General features: G+C 45.2%; 2 protein-coding genes across 6 annotated transcripts in view; both read left to right on the top strand.

Annotated features, from left to right (window-relative positions):
- The window catches only part of LOC136933266 (protein NLRC3-like), a 102,221-nt gene that overhangs the window by 3,334 nt on the left and 72,907 nt on the right, over positions 1–25,980 (top strand). The window lies entirely within an intron of this gene.
- Positions 1–25,980, top strand: part of LOC136933066 (butyrophilin subfamily 3 member A2-like) — a 56,025-nt gene that overhangs the window by 761 nt on the left and 29,284 nt on the right. The window contains exons 2-12 of one of the 5 annotated variants that reach the window (XM_067228478.1): positions 1,917–2,315; positions 3,107–3,165; positions 3,289–3,405; positions 4,997–5,060; positions 5,171–5,399; positions 5,696–7,505; positions 7,640–7,807; positions 9,427–9,597; positions 12,093–12,263; positions 19,263–19,436; positions 22,593–22,648. The exons of the other annotated variants lie outside the window; for them this stretch is intronic. Of the exons in view, the coding sequence (XP_067084579.1) occupies positions 2,025–2,315; positions 3,107–3,165; positions 3,289–3,405; positions 4,997–5,060; positions 5,171–5,399; positions 5,696–7,505; positions 7,640–7,807; positions 9,427–9,597; positions 12,093–12,263; positions 19,263–19,436; positions 22,593–22,648 (3,310 nt within the window). The 5' untranslated portion in view covers positions 1,917–2,024. The remainder of the gene's footprint in view (positions 1–1,916; positions 2,316–3,106; positions 3,166–3,288; positions 3,406–4,996; positions 5,061–5,170; positions 5,400–5,695; positions 7,506–7,639; positions 7,808–9,426; positions 9,598–12,092; positions 12,264–19,262; positions 19,437–22,592; positions 22,649–25,980) is intronic. 5 annotated transcript variants of the gene reach the window in all.

Here is a 25,980-nt window from a genome sequence, read left to right as displayed (position 1 = left end):
ATACATTACTGAAGAAACGAAAAAATACAAATTGCACTTAGCACCAAATATAAATAAAGCTTCAAATGCAAGATAATATACCTCATTGGCTGCTTGTCTTGAAAAGAGGTTCTTAAATCTGTTAAACTCTTATTGTTCTTCTTGGCCTTTACAAAAGTGTAACTCTGTAAGCTTAATTAGCAGAGCGCTGAAACGATTTCTCTGGTCCATTAACAAATTCCACAGCAGTGGAAACCACAACAGAGAACTTTAGTTCCGAGAGGAACAAAAACACAATGAAATAAATCTAACTGTTACATCACATTCATTTTAACCAATACGTTTCCTATGTATTTACTGTATGAGATTTTAACATAAATTTACTATAAATTCCGCGTTAATTATGCATCATAACACAGCACATATTTAAACAGCACTTACAGTTATTATGATTAAGGTGGAAATGAAAATATCAATTAGATTGAACTAGCTAGCACTGTCAGTATAGGGTTAAGTTTAGCTTATAAACAGTTTTTGTTGCAGAGGGCCTAACAGGTAAGGTTTAGTTTATCGCACTGTCAGCATAGAGTTAAGTTTAGCTTAGAAACAGTTTTTGTTGCAGAGGGCCTAACAGGTACGTTTTTTAGTCTATAGCACTGGCAGCGGATTTCAAATCCCAAACTAACCAGTTACCCAGTACTTTGTCATGGGTTGCTGCCTGGGCTAAACTACAGGTGTTTCCTCATTCTTTACACAGAACACAGAGGTTGGCAACACAGAAGATGTAATTTAGTTATCACTGTTACTAAGTTTACTGTCAGAGAGGAGAGAGGGTAGGCGTTAAAAATAACATTTCCTCATTCATGAAATTGTTTCAATGTATGAGGTGTGGTAACAGAAAGAGGAGAGAGGAGAGAGAGAGAGGAGAGAGAGAGTGTAAGAAAGAGAAATGGATAGAAAAGGGTGGTGGTCTTTATGAGCCACCCTGTTCTGTCTGAAAGGAACAGAGAGAGAATGACCTGTTTATATGGTTCAGTCAGGATCATGTCTTAGGAGGCCTAGGATGCTTGACTGATATAAATAACCTGAGTGACAAACCAGCACCTTGGAAGTGTAGATTTGATCAATGCTGGGTTGATGAAGTTGTATTAAACCAGGAAAACATGATTGAATGCATCAGTGATATTAGTTCCATGATTTAGGACAGTCAGGACCCAGGTTCTAGTGGACATACAGTTCTCCTTCTTTAGGTACATTCTTGGTCCTGCCCCTCTCTGCAGTTTCCTAGTGGTGGAACTCTACAATACAGTTTCCCAGACATGTATTAAGCCTGGTCCTAAAATAAAATAAAAATTATGTGTAGATTTCCATTAAGACATTTGTAGGATAGGACTAGGCACAATCCATGTCTGGGAAACTATGTTTTATCATAATTCCTAGTTATGTTAAAATGATCAAATCCCAATTCCAAGTGAGCAAAACACGATTACAGTATAACTTTAGTCGATGCCTTGTTGAAACGGCACTGCAGAGTGTCTCGCTGTGTTCCTAACTTAATAATTGTTCTGTGTCGTCTTTGGCGTAAGCAAATAAATGAGGTGCTTTTGCGTTTGTTTTGCAAATGGGTCTTTAGCAAAAATTCCTCTGTGAAAAAAGTATTTATATTGAGCCAGGTTTGAGAACATAAAAAAAGTATTGGAGAAGATAGTTTTGGATATTAACATGAAGTTCATGGAATAGAATAACCAGAAGGAGCCGTGTACCACCAAGATCCATCAGGGCCTTCAGGCTGAGGAGCTGCTTGGGCATTAGACTAAAGCTGCTGAACACCTTTGCCCTCAGCATGTCTTTCACGGTGCCTGTGATAGTGTCTACATTCCTGTGTGTTAGTGTGTCTTAATATGTACAGTTAAGCAATGTTTCCTTTCCCTCCCTAGGAAGACTGCTCTTGAGTCTGACCACGCCCCTCACCCTTCCCAGCCTGCTCCTGTAGGTCAGCCCCCCTCCCTTGGAGTGGGCGTGGCCACAGGGTGGTCGTTGTAGCAATGAGCTTTGAGAGGCGCAGCAAAGGTGTGGTTGTGGTGGAGTTTGCGTATCAGTACACAGACAGAACTGGCAGCATCGTCTCCATCAAACCTGGTGAACATTACCTCCTCCTGGAGAAGACCAGTGATGACTGGTGGCGTGTCTGCAAGGATGAGAGGACCGAGTCCTTCTACGTCCCTGCCAAGTGTGTCAGGGAACTTCCCAGCAGGTTCCCACTGTACCATGCTCACCCCCCCAGACCAGAGACCACCAGAGTCCCTGAGACAAGACGACAACACAAGACACCACAGGTGGGTTTCAGTGTGGGGAACAGGGTCGTACTGAATGTAGAACAACATGGGGGGACAGTGAAATACCAGAAACACTCATTCACAGAGATTTAGAAGCATCATTAGTTTATAAATGTGGTGTGCAGAATGATGTGTTACAGCAGTGGACATTGAACTGTTTTAAAGGATGAGACACTGTCCTGAAACCTGCTGTACAGATCCTCCCTGAAACAACACAGGGAGCATGTGTACAAGGACAGTGGGTAACACCTGACACAGTGTCAACATGTGACACAACACAGGGAGCATGTGTACAAGGACAGTGGGTAACACCTGGCACAGTGTCAACATGTGACACAACACAGGGAGCATGTGTACAAGGACAGTGGGTCACACCTGACACAGGGTCAACATGTGACACAACACAGGGAGCATGTGTACAAGGACAGTGGGTCACACCTGACACAGGGTCAACATGTGACACAACACAGGGAGCATGTGTACAAGGACAGTGGGTCACACCTGACACAGGGTCAACATCTGACTCTTACTGAGGTTTAATCCATGTCACTTAATATGCACTTGTTGTTGCTTTTAAAATGCATTGTTAGGTAATCCTGAAAATTGTGTTTGAGTGTTTTGATTTCATGACTCTAGACTGCATCATCTAATGAAGCTAGCCTCTAATGATAAAGATAAATAACTCTCTGAACTTCGTCCTGACAGCAGTATTCCAACTTGATCCTGTGACAACTAGCCCCTGTCTCACTATTATCATTATTATTAATTTATGAATATTTACTGTGTTTCAGAGGGCTGTCTCTAAAACCAGTCTCTCTGGGGAACATGACATGGACACCAAAGCTAAGAGGTAAGATGAGAATCCATACCTGTTCATGCCTGTTCTCCATCTCAGAGCTCAGCAGTGATATTATGACATCATCATTAGTCAGAATAAATGAGAGACTGAAGGTCTGTCTCTGTTGTGTTGAAGCCCAATCCAGCAGAGACCAGCCTCACCTGTACCCAGCTGTGTGTCCATGAAGAGTGACTGGTCTATGCATCAACCTATCATGTTCAGTGATGGAGGAGGACCTTCTAATGAGGAAGGGTATGTACTGACCTCTGCTGGTTAACCTAAAACAGGGTTAGAGCTGCTGACTATAGATACTGAAGTATCCCTCATCACATCCCTACTAAAACACAGGGTTAGAGATACTGACTGTAGATACTAAAGTATCCCTCATCACATCCCTACTAAAACACAGGGTTAGATCTGCTGACTGTAGATACTAAAGTATCCCTCATCACATCCCTACTAAAACACAGGGTTAGATCTGCTGACTGTAGATACTAAAGTATCCCTCATCACATCCCTACTAAAACACAGGGTTAGAGCTGCTGACTGTAGATACTAAAGTATCCCTCATCACATCCCTACTAAAACACAGGGTTAGAGATGCTGACTGTAGATACTAAAGTATCCCTCATCACATCCCTAAGCGCCAAATGTGCTAGGACCGGTACTGGCCACACACATTCATTGACAACACACAAATCATTTGAAGTATAACGTCATCATTAGATTCAGGATCATCATGTGACATTTCTACTAAACAAAGTCAGAACTCATAGCCTGGCTATGTTCAGACCACGAGGTAGAGGTACACAGTGAGAGGGAGCTGTTATTTAATGTTATTTCATTAACATGTGGTGTTGGTCTTCTCTGTATGTATCTATGGTTTAACCACTAGACACCATCAGACACATCAACACCTTTGACCTCCTTGTTGTGTTTGATCAGTGAGAGACAGGACCACAACCTACCAGTCCACTGTGCTGCTTTAATGTTGAACTTTACCTGATATTAACACAGAGACACAACCACAACACAACCACAACACAACCACAACAAACTACCCTGAAACTAATGCAGTTATGCAAGCCATACCATACTACCATTAGGTCATTCCATGTCGGTGCAGACAAATTATTCAAAGCTGCTCTTTCTAATTCAGTAGAGACTAGAGCGAACCAGGATAAGCCTGTGAGTTACTTCTCCACCTTAAAAGACTTGACATTTATTGTAAACATGTAATTTTGTTATAATAGCTTTACATACAAATAAGAGAGATCAGTGCAGCTCTAGTGAAACTTTGACAACAATAACCTCCCTACACACACACACACATACACACACACACACACACACACACACACCACACACACACACAGACAGCATGAGAGTCAGTGTACAGCCCTGCAGGTACCAGGCCTGGTATGAGCACAGACCGGGCGGGGCTCAGCCCTCTTAGACTGGTTGAGACCAGAAGGTCTTCAACTCCTGGGTGGAGGAGTGCTGCAGTGTCTAAAGCAGGCTGCTAGCAAACATGCAGCCCTGTGTGAGGTGGACCCTGATGTCATCTTCAGTGTCTGGTTGAAACACAACACACTTGTTTACCTGGGGGTGACAGTGCTCCTATCTTTGATGAATGTATTAAAGGAATAGTGCCTTGTAGCGGTATAGAAGATGGTTTACTTGGTAGTGATGGTATCACTCTTATACAGTGTGTTTGTGTGTATGCATGAGTGGATACAGTCAAGTTTACCACTCATGCTTATGTATGATACACTCTTTAGTAGATCATCAGCCCTTGTACATGTGGTCCATGTGTTTAAGTAATGTCATCTCTTTTCCTTAGAGATCAACAGGAGAAGTCTGAGTCAGACCAGAGTCACCATGAGGACTTGTCCTCCATATTCACAGTGAGTTTTGTGTTAATCTAAAGTAAAAACAAGACAGCATAATTTTTATCATATTGTTCTACTGTGTAGATAGTTCCTGGTTCGTCTGATATCTTCCCTCTCTGTTTCAGGTGCTTGAGGAGACTGTCATCAGGTTTGTGAAGAAAGAGCTGAAGAAGATGAAGAGGATTCTGAGTTCAGATTTCCCAGAAGGCTTAGAGAGTCAGAGGGAGGACCAGGAAGTGGTGGACCCTGAATATGAGAAGCAGGAGAGCAGTGCCAGAGAGGGAGCTCTGAAGATCACACTGCACGTCCTGAGGAACATGAACCACAAGGAGCTGGCTGACACTCTGGAGAAAAGTAAGAGACTCCATATTTAGTCTTAGTAGACCGATTGATGGTACATGATGAAGGTTAAATGTACAAAGATGGTTATGAGACTCAGAGCAGCCCAATGTTGTGTAGATCTTCCTATGACCTTGTACTATTTGTGAGTATACTAAGCTGTTTCATTATTGTGTACCTGATAAATGGTCATAGATTGGAAATATGTTTTGAATTGAATGTCAAGGACACATTGTCAGTTCATAATCTGTGAATAATCAAAACTACCTTTAACAAAAACATGCACTTAACATGTGTTGTTTTTTGTTTAGATGAGCGTGCTGAGATTTGTCGACAGAAACTCAAATCTGAACTAAGGAAGAAGTTTGAAACTGTGTTCGAGGGCATAGCTAAACAAGGAAACACAACTCTTCTCAATAAGATCTACACAGATCTCTACATCACAGAGGGTGAGAGTGGAGAGATCAATAAAGAACATGAGGTGAGACAGATTGAGACAGCATCCAGGAAATCAGCAAGAACAGAAACAGCCATCACATGCAACAACATCTTTAAACCCTCAGCTGGACGAGACACACCTATCAGAATTGTTCTGACAAAAGGAGTTGCTGGCATCGGAAAAACTGTCTCTGTGCAGAAGTTCATCACAGACTGGGCTGAGGGACTAGCCAATCAGGAAATCCAGTTCATTTTTCCTCTGCCGTTTCGAGAGCTGAATTTGTTGGATGGAGAAGAGTTCAGTCTGAAGGAACTTGTCCATCACTTCTTCTCGGAAACCAGAGAATCAGGAATCTCCAACTACGACAAGTACAACGTTCTGTTTGTCTTTGACGGTCTGGATGAGTGTCAACTGCCCTTAGCCTTCAAAAAGAACAAGAGCTGGTGTGATGTCACAGAGTCCACCTCAGTGGATGTGCTGCTGACCAACTTGATCAGAGGAAAGCTTCTTCCCTCTGCTCTCATCTGGATCACCACTCGACCTGCAGCAGCCAATCAGATCCCTTCTGAGTGTGTTGACCTGGTGACAGAGGTACGAGGATTCAATGACCCACAGAAGGATGAGTACATCATGAAGAGATGCAGTGATGAGATCCTGGCCAGGAGAATCATCTCACACATCAAGACATCAAGGATCCTCTACATCATGTGCCACATACCAGTCTTCTCTTGGATTACTGTTACAGTCCTTGAACACATGCTGAGAACAGAGAAGAAAGAGAAGATGCCCAAGACCCTGACTGAGATGTACACAACCTTCCTGGTGTTACAGACCAAACAGAAGAAGGTGAAGTATGCTGGGAAAACTGAGACCGATCCACACTGGGATGAAGACAGCATTCAGAGTATTCTGTCACTGGGAAAACTGGCCTTCCACCAGCTGGAGAAAGGCAACCTGATTTTCTATGAGAAAGACCTGACAGAGTGTGGAATTGATGTCCGTGATGCCTCAGTGCACTCAGGAGTGTTCACACAGATCTTCAGACAGGATGGTAAAGTCTTCCAGGAGAAGGTGTTCTGCTTTGTCCATCTGAGCTTTCAGGAGTTTCTGGCTGCTGTGTTTGTGTTTCTCTCATTCATCAACAACAAGCAGAATCTGATGTCTGAGACTCCATCAGCTTCCAGTTCCAAAAAAGTGTTGGCTCTTTTCAGAGAGAAACCAGAAGTCCGATTCTACAAGAGTGCTGTGGACAAGGCCTTGCAGAGTAAGAATGGACAGCTGGACCTTTTCCTCCGCTTCCTCCTGGGCCTCTCAATGGAGTCCAATCAGACTGACTTACGAGGTCTACTGACTCAGACAAGAAGCAAAACACAGAGCCATGAGAAAACAATCAAGTACATCAAGGAGAAGATCAGAGAGGATCCCTCTCCAGAGAGATGCATGAATCTGTTCCACTGTCTGAATGAACTGAATGACCATTCTCTGGTGGAGGAGATCCAACACTACCTGAGCTCAGGAAGTCTCTCCAGTGAGGAGCTCTCATCTACACAGTGGTCAGCTCTGGTCTTTGTGTTGCTGACTTCAGAAGAGAAGATGGACGTGTTTGACCTGAAGAAATACTTCAGATCAGAGGAAGGTCTTCTGAGGCTGCTGCCAGTGGTCAAAGACTCCAAAACTGCTCTGTATGTATAAGGCTTTTATTTTTATTTCTATGATAATATTACAACAGCACATATTGTGATAGTGTTTGATTATCGTATTTTCCTATAATACAAAACGTGACTGATGATGTCTCATGTTCTCCTTATGTTATTAGGCTGAATGACTGTAACCTCTCAGAACGGTGCTGTGAAGCGCTGGCCTCAGCTCTCCCCTCCTCAGATCTGACAGAGCTGGACTTGAGTAACAACGACCTGGGGGATTCAGGCATGAAGCTGCTCTCTGCTGGACTGGGGAATCCAGTCTGCAAGCTGGAAACACTGAGGTCTGTATTCATGTTCAACATGACACAACTATAGTTATAATCTCACACCACGCACTGAATCACACACTGGTCATAAGTTTGTGGTCTATTAAAGGTACAAGGGGTCCGGCCAATGAATAGTCAGGGCAGTCAAGGGTCGTAATCCACAAGGAGTCATTCAGGTACAGGGCAGCAGGCAGACTCGAAGTCAGGGCAGGCAGGATGTAAGGACCAGGGGAACTAAGAGGCAGAAAACGCTAAAGGAGGTAGAGAAAAACATGCTGGTACTGTCGGCTCGACAAACAAGAAGAACTGACCCCAAACAGAAAACACAGGGATAAATGAGGGTAGGAAGGAAGATGGGAGACACCTGGAGGGGGTGGAGACAAACATGAGATGGGTGAAACAGATCAGGGTGGGACAGGAATCTCTTTAAGACATACTACTTCATTATGTTATTGTAGATTGACATGGCATTGTGTTTTGTATCTGTCCGCTAGTGTACTGTTGTCCCTGTGCTTGACACCACTATCCCTGCATCAAGGGTTGTGTGTCAGAAATAGCCAGAAAAGTATGCTGCGTGGTATACTGACAGACCTGCTATTGGATGTAATATGTAATACTTTCTTGGGGTATTGTACTACTATGACGATTTTGAGTAAGGAACAGAAGGGTAAAATTTAAGAGGCCATTGCAAATGTTACCCTTCTGTTCCTCCCTCAAAATGGTCCTTCTCAACTTTTTGGACAGAAGGACAGAAAAAGGTGCACTGCATGTACAATTTCTGACACTATAGTTTGGTACGATTCCATTTGAGAGAAAAGTAAAGTCAGCCAACCTGAACAGAAAGTCCTCTGACTGATCAAACCTTGGTGTTTGAGAGGAAAATGACAGACTGATATTATTTATTTCTACCTCCAGAGGGTAGGAGTGTTTATAATTCTTCTTATAATCATAATAGAAATACCTCAGGATGACCACATGATGTCTCAGTATACGACAAGAGATAGAATATTCCACAGGTACAATCCAGCCCAGTGACATCAGCTTCTCAGACAGGTTAATATTTCACATTGGTTACTGACTACCGTGTCATTGTGTTCAAATCAATGTTATTTGTATAGCCCTTTCTACAAGCAATGTCACAGAGGGCCCATAGAACTGCACCTAAACCAACCTAAACCCTCAAGGAAGACAAGGAAAAACTCAGGAAAACTCAGTTAAAACATTTAAGAAAGCCTGGGAGGAGCAATTCAGTGAGAGTTCCACTTCTCCAGAGGTGGTCGGTGACAAAGAGAGGTGCAGACCATAAGCAAAGCATAATCATGCATCACGAGTAGAGATGGAAATAAAATGTGCAAATGGATGTTGAACACAGATAATCAGAGTTCCAACTCAGTGCTCTTGATGTAACCCTAATAAACACCTAGACAGTGCCAGCCTCCCTGATTGAAACATGAAGTCTGTTCCAGAGGAGAGAAGCTCTATATGAGAACACCTTGTTTGAACACCCCTGTTGTTTTCAGCTTGCAACAGTAACTCACCACAACACCCATAGGAAATGATCAGACTGATTTTCTTTATTTCTACCTCTAGAAGATAGTAGTGTTAGTAATCCATATCATGATTACCTTCTACAGGCTGTCAGGCTGTCACATCACAGAGGAAGGATGTGCTTCTCTGAGCTCAACTCTGAAGTCAACCTCCTTCCTGAGACAACTGGATCTAAATAACAATGATCTGAAGGATGCCGGCATGAAGCTGCTCTCTGCTGGACTGGGGAATCCACTCTGCAAACTGGACACACTGAGGTCTGTATTTATGTTCTACATGAGACAATAGTAAAGTTATAATCCGTAATGTATTTGTATGGTTGATTTAGACAACAGAGTTTCACTCATGACTTCATCAAAGAGAGAACTGGAGGGACTATCATCTGCGGCACCTTTATGGACTCTGTAATCTAGATCAGTAGCACACAATACAGCAATACAGTCCATTTCATTTCATTTCTGGATTAGTTCCATTCATTTTCTTTTGCACACAAATCAAACAATGACACACAAACCTGACACGGTGAAAAGCTGTATGCTTTTCCACCTAGCCACACACCTGTGTATCCCTGGCTGTTAATTACCTATATGCCTTCCCAAAGACAATGCTCCACCCAGTGCTCAAACAGAAAACTGCCCATTTATTAGCATCACCAATGTGGTATATAAATAAAACAAAACAAAGTTGTATAATGGCTCCAACACAAGGGTTAAGATATACTATTCCTCATATTATTGTACATTTACCTGGACAGGGAGTTATGCATCTGGCAGCTTTTGTGCTGTTGTTTGAAAATATTCAAAGTCTTCAATCAATCTTCAAAGTTCAAAAAACGGCACTGGAACTTGGCAAAGTTTGATGCAATGGCTTTATTGGTCTTCAAGATGACAAAAATCCCAATAAATGTGAGCAGGTTCCGGAACCCAACTGATCTTTACCCCCCAGGCATGCAATTACATACTGCTCACCTATTTTCATGTGTTATTTTACTATTGATAGTTACAGATGGTCTTCGATCTTACGCATAACACCTGTTCTGGGGGTTTCAGATTTCACTCGCACCTTAGCTTTGATGCCTTTGACCTTGCTTACATTTGGAGATGTACATTTTGCTGCTGGGTGACACTAATACGTTTTTCTCTTAAAACAGGTTCTGTAGCCCACATTTACGATGAGGCTGCTCACGCTGCTTACACAATCAGGCTCGTTGTAAATCCTCCCTACTTAGGGCTAGTGCTGACCTTGTGCAGGCGGCCACAGATAAGATTCTAGGTGTGGGGTCAAAAACAGCGGATCTTGACTTCTAGCTCAGGCCTCTGCCTGCCTCCAGGTGGCCTTCTCCCTCACTCCTCAGCCTCTGTCACCCAGATCTCACACTCAGGCTCAATATCTTCTATCGTTTAGTGGTAATAATACTAAGCTCAACTATAATAAGTCAACAGCTTAACATATGGTTCCCAGTAATATAAAATAATACTAAAAGGGGTGAAAATTTTCAAAATTTCATTTTCAATCAAATAAATCCATAATCATACCCATCGTCATCGTTTCAACAGTATGGTGTCAATTTCCACGTCAGTCCCTATGGTTGGCGCCTCTTCCACTGCATGAAGGGTTTCGGATTAGGAATAGCAAGAAGTGTGCTTGGTGTATAATACTACTCTGTAACTGGCTATTTTTACTTCAGAGGATGGTCCATTTACATGTATTCTTTCAGCAGACACTTTTATCCAAAGGGACTTCCAAGAGAGAGCTTTACAAAAAGTGCATAGGTCAATGATCATAAACAACGAGATAGCCCCAAACATTGCGGGTAGCCAAAACATGAAGCATACATTGTGAAAAAGCAAATAAGTGCCAAAGGGAAGAAACATAAGAGCATGTACAATTAATCAACATGATCCTCTAAAGTGCTAGAGTGTATCTGGTGGAAAGCAAGCAACAATAATATAATTCACAGCGAGTACAAATAGTTAAATCAGTTACAACTAACCAACAGGAGTGACCAACAAGTCCCTCAATAATTGTCATTGTGTTCCTGGAGGAAATAAGCTAACATCTGATCCAACAAATCTTTAAGTGCGTCTTTAGCCTTTTCTTGAAGGTGGGGAGACAGTCAGTGTCTCTGATGGAGGTGAGGAGGTGATTCCCCCATTGGGAGGCCAGACAGGAGAAGAGCTTGGGTTGGGAGCGGGTGCTCTTGAGAGGTGGGGCCACCAGACGGTTGTCAGAAGAAGACCGTAGGTGGCGGGTAGGGGTGTAAGGCTGGAGGAGAGACTGGATGTAGGCAGGCACAGTCCCGTTCACAGCTCAGAAGGTCAGTACCAGGGTCTTGAATCTGATGCGGGCCGTGATTGGTAGCCAGTGGAGGGAGATGAAGAGCGGGGTGACATGGGAGCGTCTGGATAGGTTGATGGTAGCATTCCATCGGAGATGCAGGGATAGCATACTGGCCCACGATTTCTGTCGGTATTGCACCTTGCGTATGCGTACATTTAAGGACCAGGGAGACGTGCACAAAGTACGCACCAAACAAACGCAGGATACGTGCTGCAGCCATTCAGCATGTGTAAGTCTGTTCCAGAGGAGAGAAGCTCTATATGAGAACACCTTGTTTGAACACCCCTGTTGTTTTCAGCTTGCAACAGTAACTCACCACAACACCCATAGGAAATGATCAGACTGATTTTCTTTATTTCTACCTCTAGAAGATAGTAGTGTTAGTAATCCATATCATGATTACCTTCTACAGGCTGTCAGGCTGTCACATCACAGAGGAAGGATGTGCTTCTCTGAGCTCAACTCTGAAGTCAACCTCCTTCCTGAGACAACTGGATCTAAATAACAATGATCTGAAGGATGCCGGCATGAAGTTGCTCTCTGCTGGACTGGGGAATCCACTCTGCAAGCTGGAGACACTGAGGTCTGTATTTATGTTCTACATGAGACAATAGTAAAGTTATAATCCGTAATGTATTTGTATGGTTGATTTAGACAACAGAGTTGCACTCATGACTTCATCAAAGAGAGAACTGGAGGGACTATCATCTGCGGCACCTTTATGGACTCTGTAATCTAGATCAGTAGCACACAATACAGCAATACAGTCCATTTCATTTCATTTCTGGATTAGTTCCATTCATTTTCTTTTGCACACAAATCAAACAATGACACACAAACCTGACACGGTGAAAAGCTGTATGCTTTTCCACCTAGCCACACACCTGTGTATCCCTGGCTGTTAATTACCTATATGCCTTCCCAAAGACAATGCTCCACCCAGTGCTCAAACAGAAAACTGCCCATTTATTAGCATCACCAATGTGGTATATAAATAAAACAAAACAAAGTTGTATAATGGCTCCAACACAAGGGTTAAGATATACTATTCCTCATATTATTGTACATTTACCTGGACAGGGAGTTATGCATCTGGCAGCTTTTGTGCTGTTGTTTGAAAATGTTCAAAGTCTTCAATCAATCTTCAAAGTTCAAAAAACGGCACTGGAACTTGGCAAAGTTTGATGCAATGGCTTTATTGGTCTTCAAGATGACAAAAATCCCAATAAATGTGAGCAGGTTCCGGAACCCAACTGATCTTTACCCCCCAGGCATGCAATTACATACTGCTCACCTATTTTCATGTGTTATTTTACTATTGATAGTTACAGATGGTCTTCGATCTTACGCATAACACCTGTTCTGGGGGTTTCAGATTTCACTCGCACCTTAGCTTTGATGCCTTTGACCTTGCTTAAATTTGGAGATGTACATTTTGCTGCTGGGTGACACTAATACGTTTTTCTCTTAAAACAGGTTCTGTAACCCACATTTACGATGAGGCTGCTCACGCTGCTTACACAATCAGGCTCGTTGTAAATCCTCCCTACTTAGGGTTAGTGCTGACCTTGTGCAGGCGGCCACAGATAGGATTCTAGGTGTGGGGTCAAAAACAGCGGATCTTGACTTCTAGCTCAGGCCTCTGCCTGCCTCCAGGTGGCCTTCTCCCTCACTCCTCAGCCTCTGTCACCCAGATCTCACACTCAGGCTCAATATCTTCTATCGTTTAGTGGTAATAATACTAAGCTCAACTATAATAAGTCAACAGCTTAACATATGGTTCCCAGTAATATAAAATAATACTAAAAGGGGTGAAAATTTTCAAAATTTCATTTTCAATCAGATAAATCCATAATCATACCCATCGTCATCGTTTCAACAGTATGGTGTCAATTTCCACGTCAGTCCCTATGGTTGGCGCCTCTTCCACTGCATGAAGGGTTTCGGATTAGGAATAGCAAGAAGTGTGCTTGGTGTATAATACTACTCTGTAACTGGCTATTTTTACTTCAGAGGATGGTCCATTTACATGTATTCTTTCAGCAGACACTTTTATCCAAAGGGACTTCCAAGAGAGAGCTTTACAAAAAGTGCATAGGTCAATGATCATAAACAACGAGATAGCCCCAAACATTGCGGGTAGCCAAAACATGAAGCATACATTGTGAAAAAGCAAATAAGTGCCAAAGGGAAGAAACATAAGAGCATGTACAATTAATCAACATGATCCTCTACAGTGCTAGAGTGTATCTGGTGGAAAGCAAGCAACAATAATATAATTCACAGCGAGTACAAATGGTTAAATCAGTTACAACTAACCAACAGGAGTGACCAACAAGTCCCTCAATAATTGTCATTGTGTTCCTGGAGGAAATAAGCTAACATCTGATCCAACAAATCTTTAAGTGCGTCTTTAGCCTTTTCTTGAAGGTGGGGAGACAGTCAGTGTCTCTGATGGAGGTGAGGAGGTGATTCCCCCATTGGGAGGCCAGACAGGAGAAGAGCTTGGGTTGGGAGCGGGTGCTCTTGAGAGGTGGGGCCACCAGACGGTTGTCAGAAGAAGACCGTAGGTGGCGGGTAGGGGTGTAAGGCTGGAGGAGAGACTGGATGTAGGCAGGCGCAGTCCCGTTCACCGCTCGGAAGGTCAGTACCAGGGTCTTGAATCTGATGCGGGCCGTGATGGGTAGCCAGTGGAGGGAGATGAAGAGCGGGGTGACATGGGAGCGTCTGGGTAGGTTGATGGTAGCATTCCATCGGAGATGCAGGGATAGCATACTGGCCCACGATTTCTGTCGGTATTGCACCTTGCGTATGCGTACATTTAAGGACCAGGGAGACGTGCACAAAGTAGGCACCAAACGAACGCAGGATACGTGCTGCAGCCATTCAGCATGTGTACACGTACATAGCGGAAAGTATATTTCGGCCTTAAGTGTCAGGTGCAACGCTGCTCTTTAGGAAGTTGAACACACTTGTATTGGTCATTTGCACAGATCACTAAAGATAATATTGGCCATTATATTCCTTGAGGTTGGTTTTGCTACATGTAACATAGCATTAAAGCAAAAAGAGAACAGAATGCAGACAATAATGTAACAACTTTAAACTACACTGCTCAAAATAATTAAAGGAACTGTTTTTTATCAGGGTATGGCATGAATTAACTTCTCTGATAATGATCTGGTCAGTTAAGTAGCAGAGGGGTACTTTCCGCTGCATTGGTGTTGATGTAATTAACAACAGGTACACTAGAGGGGCAACAATGAGCCGACCCCAAAACAGGACTGGTTTTGCATGTGGAGGCCATTTCAAGTTTTTCCCTCTTGATCTCTTTGAGTGGGAGCATGAGGCAATTTCTTAACCCTACAGAAGTTGCACATATTGTCCAACTCCGTGCCGTTGCAAGGAGATTTGATGTGTCTCCCAGCACAATCTCCAGTACATGGAGGACATTCCAGGAGACAGGCAGTTACTCTAGGAGAGCTGGACAGGGCCGTAGAAGGTCCTCGACCCATCAGCAGGGCCGATATCTGCTGCTTTGTGCAAGGAGGAACAGGTTGAGCACTGCCCGAGCCCTACAGAATGACCTCCAGCAAGCCACTGGTGTGAATGTCTCTGCCCAAACAATCAGAAACAGACTTCATGAGGGTGTCCTCAGGGCGCAACGTCCTACAGTGTGCCCTGTGCTCACTGCCCAGCACCGTGGAGCTCGATTGGTATTTGCTATAGAACACCAGAACTGGCATGTCCGCTCCTGGCGCCCTGTGCTTTTCACAGATGAGAGCAGGTTCACCCTGAGCACCTGTGATAGACGTGAAAGGGTCTGGAGAAGCCAAGGAGAACACTGTACTGCCTGCAACATCATTCAGCATGACCAGGGTCACTGATGGTCTGGGGAGGCATATCCATGGAGGGACGCACAGGCCTCTACAGGCTAGAGAACGGCAGTCTGACCGCCATTAGGTATCGGGATGAAATCCTGGAACCCATGGTCAGACCCTACGCTGGTGCAGTAGGTCCTGGGTTCCTCCGGATGCACGACAATTCCCGGCCTCATGTGGCAAGAGGGTGCAGGCAGTACCTGGAGGATGAAGGAATCGATACAATTGAATGGCTCTCACGATCACCTGACCTAAACCCGATAGAACACCTCTGGGACATTATGTTTCGGTCCATCAGACGCCGCCAGGTTGCTCCTCAGACTTTACAGGAGCTCACTGATGCCCTTCGACAGATCTGGGAGGACATCCCACAAGACACCATCCGTCGTCTCATTAGGAGCATGCCGCGACGTTGTCAAGCATGCATACAAGCACGTGGGGGCCACACAAGATATTGAGAAGCATTTTGAGTTGAAGAAATTTAATTTTGGCAAAATGAACTAGCCTGTCGCATCATTTTTTCACTTTGATTTTTGGGGTGTCTATAAAATTAAGCCCTCTTAAAGTATGAAAACGTATTTCCATCAAAAGATGTGTCATCCTTTCGTTCCTAAGACATTAAACTGTCCATATCAGTATAGATATCCAACATAATTTTTTTTCACATTGTGATCTGATGTGTTTTCAAAAGTGTTCCATAATTTTTTTGAGCAGTGTAGAATATATATATATATATATATATATATATATATATATTCAACATTTTATATATAAAATGTTGAAATACAGAAAGACAGGCATGATGGTGTTGATGATTAACCGTTTGTTCCAACCCCGTTATCCACGACCAGCATCCGAATATAGCAGTTCCTGTTCTCTCAGGATGGAAGGCAGAGCCAACAGGCAGTTATGTTGCTCTTTTGTAGCAGAATATGGTTATAGCAAGATATAAAATGTTGAAATACAGAAAGACATAGGCATGATGGTGTTGATGAATAACCGTTTGTTCCAACACCGTTATCCACGAACAGCATCCGAATATAGCAGTTCCTCTTCTCTCAGGACGGAAGGCAGAGCCAACAGGCAGTTATGTTGCTCTTTTGTAGCAGAATATGGTTATCTAATGACCTAACAGAATTAAATAAATACTGATAAGCATTCTGTTATTTTAAAATATATACATTTATTGGGTAGCTAAGTTTTTTTTGCATACATTTGGTTAATTTCACTTCCATTTAATTCCCCTTTCATTTTTCAGAAGAACTTGCTGTTATTTCTCTATGATAATATTGTCCAATAGCATGACGCGTTTGCATGTTCTGTCATGTGATCTCCATCTCTGGATCAGTTAGCCGTGTTTCTAAAAAGAACGACGTTAACTAATGGCGTCGGAACCAGCGATGTATATCTGCTCAGAAAATTCAAAGATAAGAAAAATGTAGCCAACATCTGAAAGTTTAAGTCAACAAAACATGACTTTCCAGTCCAGAACAAAAGTATTTCAGAAGTTTCTTTACTGTAATTTAGAAGAAGTTTACCTCAGGATAACCACAGGATATTCGCGGTGTATAAACCAGGACATTTTGTAGGTAGCTAATAAAGAGCGACTGAGGTGGGATATTCTTCAATTGGTTCAAGTTCGCCAGGTAAGCTGATATTTCACCGTTTTATATGTAAAATGACATTTTAGGTGACTGAGGCAGGGTAGGGGGAACGGGAGGTAGTTACAAATATCTAGGAAGAGGCAGCAGGAGAGGGCTTTGCCGTTTAGTTGTTTATTAAACATAAGACCTCATTGGCGTAATGCAGGAACGTTTGTATGCCGACTGCACGACTTTCAAACAGACGATATTGTTATAAGATTTTAGCATTCAGTCGAACAACCCCATTATATTAGCCGTTTCCCAATACGGCTTTTATAGCATTCAATAAAGCGTGCTTGATGCTGCCCATACGCACTCTCCCTGCGCGTTGAACTTCAGGGTTTCCAATCTGTCAGACCAGCGCATGTGACGACAATGTCCCTTGATTGGGGATAGCGGCCAGGTTTTGTGGAATACAAAAAACCTTTTTCAGTTTGAAGCTCAAGTTCCAATAAAAGGGCGAGTTCTGGCTTAACGTTTCTAGATTTCCAATACGTATATATCGTAGCCATTATACACAGGTAGTTTAGGAGTGATCTTATGCTGACACAATGTATCAGATTTTCCAGTCCTTATTTGCCGTTTAGTTGTTATTTATTATGCATAGTTGTAAAATGTAGATTGACATACCAGGTTTCCCAATGTCATTGGTGGTCTGTGCACTGTGGTCTGTTCTCTGGTCTGGTGAGAACTGTGTCCCTTCCCTCTACCTGTGCCCCTTCCTGTCACCTGTGTCCCTAAATATAGAACCCTGTGCCTCCAATGACTGCCACCCAGTGTCCAAAATATTCTGACAATTCTATCTAACCAAAATAATATGACATGTCAATAAGAAACACAAATGGCTCCTACAGTTAGGAAAGTGGAAGATAGATGCTGTATATTCTGCCGGAAAGCTAAAGGAGAACTACAGCTTAACTACAGTTTAAACAAGAGCTCACACAGGGAGACTTATTAGTTGATTTGGTCACTACCTCCGTATACAGAGGAATGGCCATTTTTATTTATTTTTGTGTACGTCTATTAATTGTAAAGTGGTATGTTCACATCAACCAAGAGGCCAGTCGTGATGTGTCGTTTGTGAACGATTCCTTCATATTGAACGAAACTTTAGAATGACTGGGGAGTAACGAGTCGTCTCAGTGAGTGATTCGTTCATCTTCTCGTGGCAGCGCATCGGGACTGTTGCATTGGCTCAGTAGAGGAAACAGAAAGGATTCGTTCACCTCATTCACGTTCACGTGACTGCTAGGTTTAGCATAGAATACGTGAATGGTTCGAGTGATAATTACAGGTTTTGTTATTTTTGCTTTACTTAAAGTTCAGTGCAGTAATTGTTTGCTGTGATAATTAAATACCAGTGTGATAATAAGTGACCATTTCAAATCATGCAAACTGTCATGATGTATTGTATTTAATGGGGGAATTTTTGTGGAAATATTATCTGGCACACAAATGTGCAATTCCTTTCCCTATAGCCTACTCTAATTTATCTTGGCTGGTTTAGATGCACAAATATTTCTTCCTTTGGAATATGATAACTGTTTAAAATAGTGGAAATATTGAACAAGCAAACTTGCTTGTTCTTTATCCTCGATTCTCTATTATCATCCCAACATTCCCAATACAAAAACCATGTTGTACAAATATATAGAATTGTCTGTCACATGGCTCTTCTTTCATTGGCTCCCTTGCATAGATCCTGCACACGTGCGTGCGTGCGTGCGTGCATATGTCTTAAAGTGGCCCTGCTTAGGCTAACTCAATGAAATGCTCAGATAAGATAAGGATCTTGCTGTTTACCTAAGCCTTTACCTTGCCTATAGTTCACCTGGGGGGTTGGCCTCTCTCTACACAAATGGAATGCTGAACACAGTATCATTCTTATACAGTATAAAGAGTTACATCTTCAACTTTTCTGATATTGGATTACGTGGGTCACTCTGTCTAATGAGGGGAGGTGCAGCTATGACAGTACCTGCCAAATGAACCCCTCTGTGCTGACTCACTCTGGAGGCCCAGATGGATTCTGTCACAATATTGATCCTCTTTCTACAGGCTGTCAGGCTGTCTGGTCACAGAGGAAGGCTGTGCTTCTCTGGCCTCAGCTCTGAGGTCCAACCCCTTCCACCTGAGGGAACTGGACCTGAGCTACAATCATCCAGGAGAAAAGGGATTGAAGCTGCTCTCTGCTAGACTGGAGGATCCACACTGCAGACTGGGGAAACTCAAGTAAGGAGATGTTTGTTTTTTATATACCTCTTAATGTAATGTCGCTTAACACTGAATATATCTAATTACGTTAATAGGCCTTGCATTTCTTGATGTTACAATTAAAACTGCATGTTTACTCTACAATCTACAATATGGTTGTAGCCACAATCATAATTGTATTTCCAGAAAGCGGGTTTAGTGAAAACTGAGTTTTCAAACCCTGAGATGAGGGAAACTCTGGGTTTTTAGCTCCAGAAAGAGAGGTCACTAAAACCAGACGTTGTAAAATGTAGCTCAGCTCAAACCTAGGTCCTAGTGTTGGTTTGAAGTGAATGTAGCTAGGGACTTCAACAAGAAAAGAAAATGGAATCAATTTGAGCGCAAAATAGTTTTTGAGCTTCATATAATATAAACATTATGTTGGACTCATATTGTTATATTTGCCGAATGTTTTTAACCACAAATATTATTATATTTACTCAGTTTTGGACACCTTTGTGCAGAGAATGATGATACTAAGGCCCAATCCCATGTCCCCCCTAAACCCTAAGCCCTGAACCCTAACACACTTACTTGATGTCACCTAGTAAGTGATTGAGTGCAAGAGGCTACAAGAGCTCAAAATGCTATAAATTGGAATGGTTCAGCACTTTGCGGCATTATAGGTAAAATAGTAATGTTGTTGGATCAAATCTGATGAAAGCATATTTGGAATTTATCATCAAAGGACAACCTACACACTAGGGCTGCACGATTATGGCCAAAATGATAAGCACGATTATTTTGATCAACATTGAGATCACGATTAATTATCATGATTATTTGTTGATTTTAACCAAAACAACTTTTTTTGTCACGTAGGCTAATTATACCATGCAGTTCATCAGTGATGAAGTAAGCAAACAGCGCTTGATCGGCCATGACTGACGTCAACGCAGCAAACCAGGAAGCAGGAATGTCCGACTTTACGCAGCCGTTTATAACTCTTCCCCAACTGCAAGCAGCAACTCTCGCTGGTCGTTTCATGCAGCCGATGTCGAACGCACCTATGGTTTACGGAGCGCTAGATTGGCTTTGCCAAAAGAATGCCGCATTTTAAATATCGCTCCATCACGCGAATTTGATCGTGGGAAGCCAAAATCGTGATCGTGATTAAAATTGTATTAATTGTGCAGCCCTACTACACCCAGTTCTGGCTATATTAACCGTCAGTGAGCTTTGTGTTTAAACTTACTGATGTTAACTGTTATTTCTAACTTCTATTTCTGTTTACGTCAGGGTTGGTTGCTCCTTCCATGCTTGTTTGTTTACTGTTCTTCGTCTTTCTTGTCTTATGAGGAGGGTTAGCCAGGATCTTTTTCTCTCTTCCAGGCTTCCCCCGGTAACCCTCGTGTTTCACGTCACTACGCTGTGAATTGTGGGCAAGTCTGCAAAAATGCAGACTTACGGGTGCATAAAATGTGTTCGAAAGAGCCCTCACAAACTTGACAATTTGACAGTGGGACAGCCCTAAGCCCTCACAGACTTAGTGAGAACGTGCCTCAAAGTCTGTGAGTCTGTGAGGGTGGACATTGGGATTGGGCCTAACCGTTCGTAAACTCCAGATTGATTGTCCTGTTGTCTCTGAGGGAAAAAGCTGTTTGACCCGTGCATTGATTCAGAGCGTGCACGGAGAGAGGGGCTTATTCACGGACGTGTCTGTTGTAGTGAGAGAGAGAGAACGCGAGCGGGGCAAGAAGGGGCTGAATCAGTATGCTGCGTGCAGCTCTACTATTAAATATTTTTTTGTGATGTTAAACAGTAAAAGCAAAAAGACCATTTTATAAATTTGTGGTGGTAAATCTCTAATTGTGGCCGGCCGTTACAAATAAATTAATGTATGGGAAACACTGAAAACTCTGGGTGTGTTACCACGGTAACTGACTGTGAACCTCACCTGCTTGCTGGCAGCTTTTCTGTAACAAAGCATGAGTTTCTCCCCTCCCTCATGATGAGCCTGAAGCTACTGTCAGACATGGGGGGTCCTTTCCTCATCAACCTGATTGTTGTTGAAGCCATATAACACATACGGATGACATGAAATTCTACAGTTTTCCATGCAGAGCTAACCTGGCATTTACTGAACCTCTCACTGTTAATCTGTGCTGTGGAGGTTGATGGACCCTCCTTCTCGTAATCTTGTCATTAAAAAGGAGAAGAATGTGCCAGTTGTTTTGCGCACATAGGATTGTTCCATTTCCAAGACGTTAGCCTGGTCCTAACCAGACTCTCGTACATTTCATTTGTACAGAGAGTCTGGGCTCGCTCCCTTGACAAGCGTTAACTTCCTTGAAGGCGGGTACTCTGTTGAAGTTTAAAACTATTGGATCTGCCCAGAGCCACTCTGGATCTGCCATAACCAATCTCTAGCGTTCGCCTTAGCCAACTCCTTCACCACTAACGGAGCGAGCTGGAAAATCAAACGAACCCCGTGGGGATCAAAGATTGTTCTTGCTCCGGCTTTAACTTCTGGATATTTGGCAGCGTTGCCACAACAGACCGAATGGCTTCGCTCGCATCTTTCTCCGCGGCCATTACAGAACTACAATCCAAACTAGCGCACGACATCAACGTCATCGTTCTCAGCCACTCCCTCTGTTTGCTGATTGGACGGTAAAAAGTTGACTTGAGACATCAACTAATATACGGAAAGCCCTGACGGAGTACAGAAGCAAAATGAAAATTGAGCGGAAGTACGTAGGAGGGCAGAGCCAGGCTAGTAAGACGTGGTTAAATGTCAAATTAATATACTGCTTTGAAATGTACTGAATGAACAATTGCCTCTTTTGCTGTTGAAGTTGGTTTTCTGCTTTCTGAAAATGTCTTCATACTCGGCTGCACGCATGAGAATTTCTAATTCTCTGGATGAGAGCGTCTGCTAAATGACAAAATGTAATTCCAGTGAATTAGAATTGAACTCAGATCAGCTGTTCTGGAAGCGATAACTCTGAGCTTCCCATCTCAGGGTTCATCAAGTCAGAGTTCAGGGTTCGGCTCAGAGTTTGTAAAACCTGCTTTCTGGAATACACCTCTTATGATAAGAGAGAAACAACATGTTTACTTAGAAAGTCAGTTGCTAAGTCACTTATCAACAGGTGAAGTGTATTTTCATCATTCCTCTGCTTATCCCTACAGTGTGGATCATGGTGGAGAGTGCAGGATCAAACCTGGCCTTTTGAAGGCCTGGAGATGTGAGTATTGACTGCTACTTGGTTCTAGTACACAAGGTCATACAAGGGACAATACCATTAGTGACTTGGACACTGTCAAAAATGGACACACACACACACTGTAAACACACACTTTTAGAAGCAGTAATTTAACACAATTACCCACGTCAATACTGTGTGTACATCTGTGTGTGCTATGTCCCCTTCCTTCTCCCCTCCTCCCCTCTTCCCCTCCTCCCTCTGCTCTCCTCCCCTCTTCCCCTCCTCCCTCTCCTCCCATCCTCCCTCTTCCTCTGCTCTCCTCCCCCTTTCCCCTCCTCACTCTCCTCCCCTATTCTCCTCTTCCCTTCTTCCCCTCCTCCCTCTCCTCTCCTCTTCCCCTCCTCCCTCTTCCTCTCCTCCGCTCCTCCCCTGTTCCCTTCTTCCCCTCCTCTGCTCTGCTCTCCTCTTCCCCTCCCTCTTCCTCTCCTCCCCTCCTCCCCTCCTCCCCTCTTCCCTTCTTCCCCTCTTCCCTCTGCTCTCCTCCCCTCTTCCCCTCATCCCTCTTCCCCTCATCCCTCTTCCCTCTCCTCCCCTCTTCCCCTCTTCCCTCTGCTCTCCTCCCCTCTTCCCCTCCTCCCGTTTCTCTCCTCTTCCCCTCCTCCCTCTTCCTCTCCCTCCCTCTGCTCTCTTCCCCTCCTCCCCCCTTCCCTTCTTCCCCTACTCCCTCTCTCTCCTCTTCCCCTCCTCCCTCCCCTCCCCTGTTCCCCTCCCTCTGCTCTCCTCTTCCCCTCCTCTCTCTCCTCCCCTCTTCCCCTTCTCCCTCTCCTCTCCTCCCCTCTTCCCCTCTTCCCTTCTTTCCCTCCCTCTCTTCCCCTCCTCCCTCTGCTCTCCTCCCTCTCTTCCCCTCCTCCCTCTTACTCTCCTCTTCCCCTCCTCCCTCTCCTCCCTTCCTCCCCTCTTCCCTTCTTCCCCTCCTCCCTCTTCTCTCCTCTTCCCCTCTTCCCCTCTTCCTCTCCTCCCTTCCCTCTTCCTTTCTTCCCCTCCCTCTTTTCTCCTCTTCCCCTCCTCCCTCTCCTCCCCTCTTCCCCTCCTCTTGTCCCCTCTTCCCCTCATCCCTCTTCCCTTCTTCCCTCTCCTCCCCTCTTCCCCTCTTCCCTCTGCTCTCTTCCCCTCTTCCCTCTGCTCTCCTCCCCTCTTCCCCTCATCCCTCTTCCCTTCTTCCCTCTCCTCCCCTCTTCCCCTCTTCCCTCTGCTCTCTTCCCCTCTTCCCTCTGCTCTCCTCCCCTCTTCCCCTCCTCCCGCTTCTCTCCTCTTCCCCTCCTCCCTCTTCCTCTCCCTCCCTCTGCTCTCTTCCCCTCCTCCCTCTAATCCCTCTTCCTCTCCTCCCTCTTCCCCTCCTCCCCCCTTCCCTTCTTCCCCTACTCCCTCTCTCTCCTCTTCCCCTCCTCCCTCCCCTCCCCTGTTCCCCTCCCTCTGCTCTCCTCTTCCCCTCCTCTCTCTCCTCCCCTCTTCCCCTCCCCCCTCTGCTCTCCTCCCTCTCTTCCCCTCCTCCCTCTTACTCTCATCTTCCCTTCCTCCCTCTTCCTCTCCTCCCTTCCTCCCCTCTTCCCTTCTTCCCCTCCTCCCTCTTCTCTCCTCTTCCCCTCTTCCCCTCTTCCTCTCCTCCCTTCCCTCTTCCTTTCTTCCCCTCCCTCTTTTCTCCTCTTCCCCTCCTCCCTCTCCTCCCCTCTTCCCCTCCTCTTGTCCCCTCTTCCCCTCCTCCCTCTGCTCTCCTCCCCTCTTCCCCTCCCTCTCCTCCCCTCTTCCCCTCCTCCCTCTCCTCCCCTCTTCCCCTCCTCTCCTCCCCTCTTCCCCTCCTCCCATCTTCCCTTCTTCCCCCTGCTCTCCTCCCCTCTTCCCCTCCTCTCCTCCCCTCTTCCCTTCTTCCCTCTGCTCTCCTCCCCTCTTCCCCTCCTCTCCTCCCCTCTTCCCTTCTTCTCTCTGCTCTCCTCCCCTCTTCCCCTCCTCTCCTCCCCTCTTCCCTTCTTCCCTCAGCTCTCCTCTGCTCTCCTCTTCCCCTCTTCCTCTCCTCCCCTCTTCCCCTCCTCCCTCTTCCCTCCTCCCCTCCTCTGCTCTCCTCTTCCCCTCCTCCCTCTCCCCCCTCTTCCCTCTGCTCTCCTCCCCTCTTCCCCTCCTCTGCTCTCCTCTTCCCCTCCTCCCTCTTCCTCTCCTCCTCTCTTCCCCTTCTCCCTCTCCTCTCCTCTTCCCCTCCTCCCTCTCCTCTCCTCCCCTCTTCCCCTCTTCCCTCTTCCCTCTTCCTCTCCTCCCCTCTTCCCCTTCTCCCTCTCCTCTCCTCTTCCTCTCCTCCCTCTCCTCTCCTCCCCTCTTCCCCTCTTCCCTCTACTCTCCTCCCCTCTTCCCCTCCTCTGCTCTCCTCTCCTCTTCCCCTCCTCCCTCTTCCTCTCCTCTCCTCCCCTCTTCCCTCTGCTCTCCTCTTCCCCTCCTCCCTTTTCTCTCCTCCCCTGTTCCCCTCCTCCCTCTCCTCCCATCCTCCCTCTTCCTCTGCTCTCCTCTCCTCCCCCTTTCCCCTCCTCACTCTCCTCCCCTATTCTCCTCTTCTCTCCTCTTCCCTTCTTCCCCTCCTCCCTCTCCTCTTCCCCTCCTCCCTCTTCCTCTCCTCCGCTCTTCCCCTCCTCCCCTCTTCCCTTCTTCCCCTCCTCTGCTCTCTTCTCCTCCCCTCTTCCCTTCTTTCCCTCCTCCCTCTCCCCTCCTCCCTCTCCTCCCCTCTTCCCTCTGCTCTCCTCCCCTCTTCCCCTCCTCTGCTCTCCTCTCCTCTTCCCCTCCTCCAGCTTCCTCTCCTCCCCTCTTTCTCTCCTCTTCCCCTCCTCCCTCTTCCTCTCCTCCCCTTTTCCCTCTCCTCCCCTCTTCCCCTCTTCCCTCTGCTCTCTTCTTCCCCTCCTCCCTCTCCTCCCTCCTCCCCCCTTCCCTTCTTCCCCTCCTCCCTCTCTCTCCTCTTCCCCTCCTCCCTCTGCTCTCCTCTTCCCTTCCTCCCTCAGCTCTCCTCCCCTCTTCCCCTCCTCCTCAGCTCTCCTCCCCTCTTCCCCTCCTCCTCTGCTCTCCTCTCATCTTCCTCTCCTCCCCTCTTCCCTTCTTCCCCTCCTCCCTCTCCTCCCCTCTTCCCCTCCACCCTCTTCTCTCCTCCCCTCCTCCCCTTCTCCCTCTCCTCTCCTCCTCTCCTCCCCTCTTCCCCTCCTCCCCTCTTCCACTCTTCCCTCTGCTCTCCTCTTCCCCTCCTCCCTCTCCTCCCCTCTTCCCTCTTCTCTCCTCTTCCTCCCTTCTTCCCCTCCTCCCTCTTCTCTTCTCTCCTCTTCCTCTCCTCTTCCCCTCTTCCT

The sequence above is a fragment of the Osmerus mordax genome, chromosome 2 (genome assembly GCF_038355195.1).
Source record: "Osmerus mordax isolate fOsmMor3 chromosome 2, fOsmMor3.pri, whole genome shotgun sequence".
In the NCBI taxonomy this organism is placed as follows: Eukaryota; Metazoa; Chordata; class Actinopteri; order Osmeriformes; family Osmeridae; genus Osmerus; species Osmerus mordax.
Note: the sequence above shows the minus strand (reverse complement) of the source record. Positions and strands in the feature narration are given on the sequence as shown.